The sequence below is a fragment of the Amblyraja radiata genome, chromosome 25, assembly GCF_010909765.2.
Source record: "Amblyraja radiata isolate CabotCenter1 chromosome 25, sAmbRad1.1.pri, whole genome shotgun sequence".
NCBI lineage: Eukaryota > Metazoa > Chordata > Chondrichthyes > Rajiformes > Rajidae > Amblyraja > Amblyraja radiata.
The window spans coordinates 8,589,227-8,596,284 of NC_045980.1; the positions used below are offsets into that span (position 1 = coordinate 8,589,227).

The 7,058-nt window shown below is 41.1% G+C and overlaps 1 protein-coding gene across 5 annotated transcripts in view; it reads left to right on the forward strand.

Moving 5' to 3' along the window:
* Positions 1-6,620, forward strand: part of tbx5 (T-box transcription factor 5) — a 28,602-nt gene extending 21,982 nt beyond the window's left edge. For 4 of the 5 annotated variants that reach the window (XM_033043132.1, XM_033043133.1, XM_033043129.1 and 1 more), the window contains exons 8-9: positions 1,044-1,267; positions 4,067-6,620. In XM_033043132.1, the coding sequence (XP_032899023.1) occupies positions 1,044-1,267; positions 4,067-4,653 (811 nt within the window). In that variant the 3' untranslated portion in view covers positions 4,654-6,620. The remainder of the gene's footprint in view (positions 1-1,043; positions 1,268-4,066) is intronic. The other variant, XM_033043130.1, reaches the window with a different exon arrangement.
* The last annotated feature ends 438 nt before the right edge of the window (positions 6,621-7,058 follow it).

The window sequence follows — 7,058 nt, forward strand, 5'->3', positions numbered from 1 at the left end:
TGATACATCAAATACGTTGCATTTTTGTATTTCACCGGTTTACTCTCGGTCAATTCCCCTCACATTTAGTGAAATATCTCTTACGTTTATTGCCCCGCTCGATCTGCTGGAATGTATTGAATGGACGCGAAAGTGGGATAACATAAAACTAGAGTAAACGGGTGATCAATGGCCAGCTTGGACTCGGCGGGCTGAAGGGCCTGTATCCATGCTGTATCATCCAATCAATTCATCAAAACCCGGCTTCATCCAGAGACCACGTAGAACACGAGATAAGGAAAGGTTGTTGCAGACCACTTTAAAATGGGTCAGATTTGGACTTTAGACAGCACTCTGTTGGGTCAGACGTTCCAAACGCTGACCTGCTCCAAGAATATTTTTATTCAAAGATTGAGATCAGGCGTCCACTGAACCTGGCCAAAACAATAAATCATAACTAGCCAACGAACGCCTATCTTGAAACCAAGCCATTGTTGGCCGTAGACAAGAAGGCGAGGTTTTCCTAAGGCTATTTCTCTTACAATTGCATGGGACGTTCGGCCCGTTGTGTACGCGCGGGCTCTCTGCATGTTCACACAGCCCCATGTATTTGGAAATGACAGAACGAAAGGTGGCGAGGAGGGAATCACACATAATTAAAAAGTAAAGGTTTAGTTATCATTTTCAAACCATGCAAAAAATGTTGAAAATGGCATGTGAAGTGTAACTCTTCAAGGTCACCAGACTGATCAAGTCGTAGAACCGCAACCACGAAGTAGTATTAGTAGGGTAGATAGACACAACAAGCTGGAAAACTCTGCGAGACAGGCAGCATCCCAGGAGAGAAGGAATGGGTGACGTTTCGGGTCGAGACCCTTCTTCAGACTGGTTAGGGATGAGGGTAGTATTGAGGGCATCTGACCGCTTCGGTCTGAAGGAAGGTCGCGACCCGAAACGTCACCCATTCCTTCTATCTAGAGATGCTGCCTGTCCCGCTGAGTTACTGCAGCATGTTGTGTCTCTCTTGGACATTAACGTGCTTTCTTTTGCAATTATGCCTACAGTAAAGAATACCCGGTGGTTCCCCGGAGCACGGTTAGACAACGTGTGGGGTCCGCTGCGAGTCAGTTCAGCGGGGAGGTGCGAGTGTTGCCCGTGTCTAACAGCCTGAATTCTCAGTACCAATGCGAGAACGGCGTATCCAGTTCGTCGCAGGAGCTGCTGCCTCCCAACCCGTACTCACTGTCCCAGGAACAGAGTCCGCTATATCATTGCAACAAAAGGAAAGGTAAGGCGTCTTTCGTGGCCACTGCGCTTCATTGTGCACCCCCACACAATCTGTCACAGACATTAATACTAGCTTGAAATATTATATGGCGAAAAGGTTTATAGATAGCGCACGTTAGAATGGGAAATTAAATGTTTTCCCCTTTGGTGAATCTACCTCTTTGGTGACCCTCGGATTATCCTTGATAGGATTTTACTGCTTTTACCTTGCACCAAACGCCATTCGCTTATCGTGTGTCTGTGCACTGTAAATGGCTCGATTGCAAATCATGTATTGTTTTCTGCTGACTGGTTATCACGGAACAAACACTTTTCACTGTACCTCGGTACATGATGTGACAATAAACTAAACTGAAACTGAAACTGTTTTCCAGTTCCAATAACGCTGCGAGCGCTGCACTTTGCAGCGCCGTACTATCGAGCATGAACAGATGTAGAAAATAAACTGACAAGTAGCAATGCACCTCAAGTGTTCCCACTGAGAAATCTGAACTGTCTATCCTGTGGGTGGCTTCTCCAAATAACCAGTTATCTATTCCGCTTGAGTGTCAAAAAATAAACAACTCTTGGAGCTACAGTGGCTAGATGGAATGCTGTGATGTGAAACGAACATGTGACCTTGCAAATCCCATCTCAACCTCACACAGGCTGGGCTTGTCACGACGGTTTCTCCCTAAGTGCATTTTAGCAATACTTTGCCGTATGGAAGCTGAAGGCAAGAGATAGCGTTTGGGGAGATATATCTTATGCAGGTAACCCTTTCGCAAAATATACCACCAGAGGCTGATTATCAGATCCCTTGACAACGCAGAAGTAAAGGGTGCCAGAATATTTCCTTGGCTAATAAACTCATTGAAGTATGGACATGGGAATTGTTATCTCACCGCTGATGTGTTCACACGTTGTGATTTGAGAGAAGTGAAAGACAGGGAAATGACTTGTTAGCCCCAGACTACCAAGATGAAGGTATGTGTAGGAAGGAAATGCAGATGATGGTTTACACGGAAGATAGCCACAAAAATGCTGGAGTAACTTAGCGGGACAGGTAGAATATCTGGAAAGAAGGAATGGGTGACGTTTCGGATCGGGATCGTTCTGCAGACTGAAAGAAGGGGAAAGGGAAACATATGGTCTTGACCCGAAACGTTGAGTTACTCCAGCTTTTTGTGTCTTCCAAGATGAAGGGTAGCACAGTGGTGCAGCAGGGAGAGATGCTGCCTCATCAACACCAGAGACACTGGTTCAAACCTGCCTTCAGGTGTGGGGTCGGGGTGGAGTTTGCATGTTCTTCCTGTGACTGCACCGGTTTCCTCCAGGTGTTATGGTTCCCTCCTATATCCTAAAGACATGTGGGTTGGTGTATCAATTGGCCTCTGTAAATTGCCCTAATTGTGTAGGGAGTGCATGCAAAAGTGGGATAACCTAGAACTCTTGTGAACGGGTGATCAAATGTGAGCATGGATTCAATGGGCTGAAGTGCCTGTTTCACACTATCTTCCAATCCATAAAAGATGTGCATAGAAATGGATTATTTATAACAATGACATTCTCAAACACATTACAACTAATGAAGCAGGGTAACTGCTGTAACCTGGGCAATATATACCAACAACAGGCAGCATCTCCGGATAGAAGGAATGCTTGATGTTTTGGATCGAGACAAGCCTGAACCGCTGAGTTACTCCAGCATTTTGTGTCTATCTTTGGTGTAAACCAGCATCTGCAGTTCATTCCTACTAATATATACCAACATGTGGTTGAGACCAGATAGTCGATGCATTGGTAACATTGATTAAGGCTTAAATGTTTGCCATGATGTTGGGGAAGAACTCCATTGTTGCTCTTCAGATACTATTGCAGACTCTTTAATATTCATCAGTGCGGGCTAAATGCTTTAGTTCTGTGTCTCTTCCCAAAGTATGGCACCTCTGGCATTGCCTCTTCTCTTTGCTATGACATGGAATGTGAGCCAAGACATTACATTCATGCATGTGAAATGAAACTTGAGCATGTTGATTTGAAGTGGCCCAGAGATGTAAGACACTTAGTACACGGTGTACATGTAGCATACGACTATGTGTGTAGGAAGGAACTTCAGATGCTGGTATACACCGAAGATAGACACAAAATGCTGGAGTAACTCGGTGGGTCAGGCAGTATCTGTGGAGAAATAAAATAGGTGACGTTTCGGGTCAAGACCCTTCTTCAGGCTGAGATTCAGGGGAGGGGGAATCTAGAGGTATGAAAAGGTACAGAATAAATCAGAGCTGGCACCGGTTACCCAGGAATCAATAATGGTCCATCCTCATATTTTGTTTGGGCAGTTTACAACCCAGTGATATGTATATTGTTTTTTCTAATTTCAAGTAACCCTTGCATTCCCTCTCTCTCCATCCCTCCCCCACACTAGTCATCCTGCTAGTATCACTGTTCGTATCCCTTTCGTCTCACCTCCTCCACATCCAACAATGAACCATTGTGGGCTCCTGGGTGATCGGTGTCAGCTTTGATTTGTTCTGCGCCTATTCATACCTCTAGTTTCCCTCTCCCCTGGCTCTCAGTCTGAAGAAGGCACTCGACCTGAGACGTCACCTATTCCTTTTCTCCAGAGATGCTCCTTGGCCCGTTTAGTTACTCCAGCATTTTGTGTCAATCTTCAACATATACGACTATGCTGTTTATAAGATCATTTTCATCAAATTTACTGACAAAAGCTAAGAATTAAATGACATCTGTGCTTTTTCATACATAGATTTCTCATTAACTGAAATTTGATTCCATTCTGATTTATTTATGTAAGCAGTAGAAGAAGATTGCCCCTCAACTGAGCATCCATTCAAGAAGTCATTTATGGAAAGCCCACCTCAAGATGATGACCCTTTCTACAGGTCGCCAAGTTACTCCCAACAGCAAAATCTTGCTCCGTCTTACAGGACTGAGTCAGCACAACGGCAGGCGTGCATGTATGCTGGATCTACATCAGGAACGGACGCTGGCTCCAGCCTCGATGACATAAGTTGTAACACTTGGGCCACCGTTCCTTCATACAGTAGCTGCACAGTGACCGCCATGCAGCCCATGGACCGAATACCCTACCAACACTTCTCAGCGCATTTCACATCGAGCCCATTAATGCCTCGCATCAGTGGCGTCACCAACCACACGTCTCCACAGATAGGGGATACCCACATGTTTCAGCATCAGACCTCAGTTTCTCACCAGCCCATAGTCAGGCCGTGTGCTCCTCAAGCTGCGATTCAGTCTGCAAGCAATCTTCAACCTTCTGACTACTTGTATCCACATGGCATGTCAAGAACCCTCTCACCACATCAATACCACTCAGTTCATGGAGTTGGCATGGTGCCAGAATGGACTGAAAACAGCTAATTCAAAGATCCCTTAATGGATCTGACATACCTGAATGTTTGCATTTGATGAAACTGAACACATTTTTCTAGCAATACTTTTCTTTGGAAAAACAATCATAAGTGGCATTAATTTTCAAAGGACATTTTATACAATGACATATCATTGAGACATTCTTCCCCTCCCTTCTTCCTATTCTATTTATTTGAATGATATTTAAATGTCATTCACCAAAAACAAAAGTGAAGGGTTCCATCTGGTGGATGTTTCTCTGCAATGTATAGTTAATGTTTCTGTGCATTTCGTTTGTAAAATTGGTCAAAAAGTTGTGTAAATATCAAACAAATGGAAGAATCATTCGCGACATTGTACAAATCCTAGAAAGTTTCCCCTTGAACCAATTGGTGTCATGATCTCATATGGTATAGATGAGGAAATATGGTGGGGTGTCGTGAGCAATATAAGACCCCTACATGCTTACACGATGCTTAAATGCTTAATTATGTTGCTCCATGCAATTACAATGTTGTTTGCATCATTATTTCAAAATATTTCAAAAGAGTTTGCAGTGGAATGAAACAAGCAAGTCAGGTCAGGCAAATACACCATGTTAGGTAGCAAGTAAAACATTGTAGCCCAGAATTAGTTTTAATATTTCCAAAATAAATATTAATGGAGACAACCTAAACGGATATCGCTTGTGTGGAAGGAGAGGGAGGGAAAAGGAATCACATTGCTTGGCGTTGTAAAAGAAATAGTTACTGAGTGTCTGAAAGCATAAGCAAGGAATATCACATGATTTCCATTCACTGAAATACATTTTTATTAAAGGTTAAAATCAGGGCCATAACTAAAGACAAAACCTGCTTCACAAAAATGGATTTTATGAATATTGAGAAATATACCCAGCATTTATATTGTTCCCTTACCCTCCACCTCAGAAATCGCATCTGTCCCATTTGTAGGATGATGACCAAGAATACAAGTCAATTCCTGAGTTCAATAAAATGTTCATTGGAGTTTCTAAAACTTGAATGATGGCAAGTAGACACTTTATGGTTCAGAGTTCAGTCTATACCTTCCTCAGAAGCAATTTAGGATGAATTCCTTTGATTCATTGAAAAGATTGGAAAATGTAGGGGGAAAATTAATGCACTATTTCCGGATATATAACAATGGGACAATTCAACATATGTACATGAAAAAAATAGTGGATGTAAATAATTCAGAGGACATAGGTATTCTTTGTTTCACTTATAGTAAATATTTTATACAGATACCCATTTACAGCTATATATGTATTATATTTTGATCTTGTGATACTCAATATCAACTTCTAATTGTCCCCAGTTTTGAGCAATACAGGTGTTTACATCATAAGGCAAAGAATAATATTCTTAAATTATGTATCAAGCAATAAGTAACTCTTTATTCAACATGAAAAAAAGTGCAGAACTTGCTTGTAATAATTATTAGTATCTTTCTGGTCAATAGTATTTATTGTTGGACAATCCTAAAAGTGCTTGTTTTGGAGTATTAAGAATGATATATTGTTAGAAAAAAAGTTGTTAAAGAAATGTGCTTGAAAGTCCTTTGGTGTATAAAAGAGATGAATCAATAATGTTTTTTTGTAAATAAAACACAATGTATATACTGAAATGAAATAACTTCAAATACTATCTTTGAGTGACTTACCTTTTTCTCTGGCATCATGTTATGAATCTCTATCCAAGAAAATAGGGATTTGCCATAGAATGGGTGTCAAATACTCATGCCTGTAACATATTGTAAAGACTGAAGCACACGACTGCAAACATGTAAAGAAAATATAGTAACATCACTTCCATTACATTAAAGGCACTTAACACGCACAGGTTTGACCATCTGCCTTTGTGTTTGTGGGTTCAGATTTCAGCACACTCAATAATAACTAACTGTTTCTTTCGCAGTTAAAAGGAGATATTTAACATTAAAAATATCTTTCTATTTATGGTCCTTACATTTTTGTTTTAAGCAATCATTAACATTGCAACTCTATGCCGCAATGCACTAAACACAATTCAATAGTGAGCATTATGTATTTATATTAATGTATTTGATATGTGGCATTGGCTAGTGTGTTGGCTTGTGTAATGCAATTGTTCTCCGTGAAGGGCACTTACACAGATTTTACCCTTTAGATTGTAATTAGTTTAGAACTGTATTTTGCTCATGGTAAACACAGCCATGGGAAATATCATACAGTAAATAAATAAGCTTTCTTATAAATTATAACAGTGGTCCTTTAAAAACAATCAGTGACTCAAATAATATGTGTATGATATCTGGATCAGGTATGATGAAGTCGGAGATACAAGAAACTGCAGAAGGTAAACAAAAATGCTGGAGAAACTCAGCGGGTGAGGCAGCATCTATGGAGCGAAGGA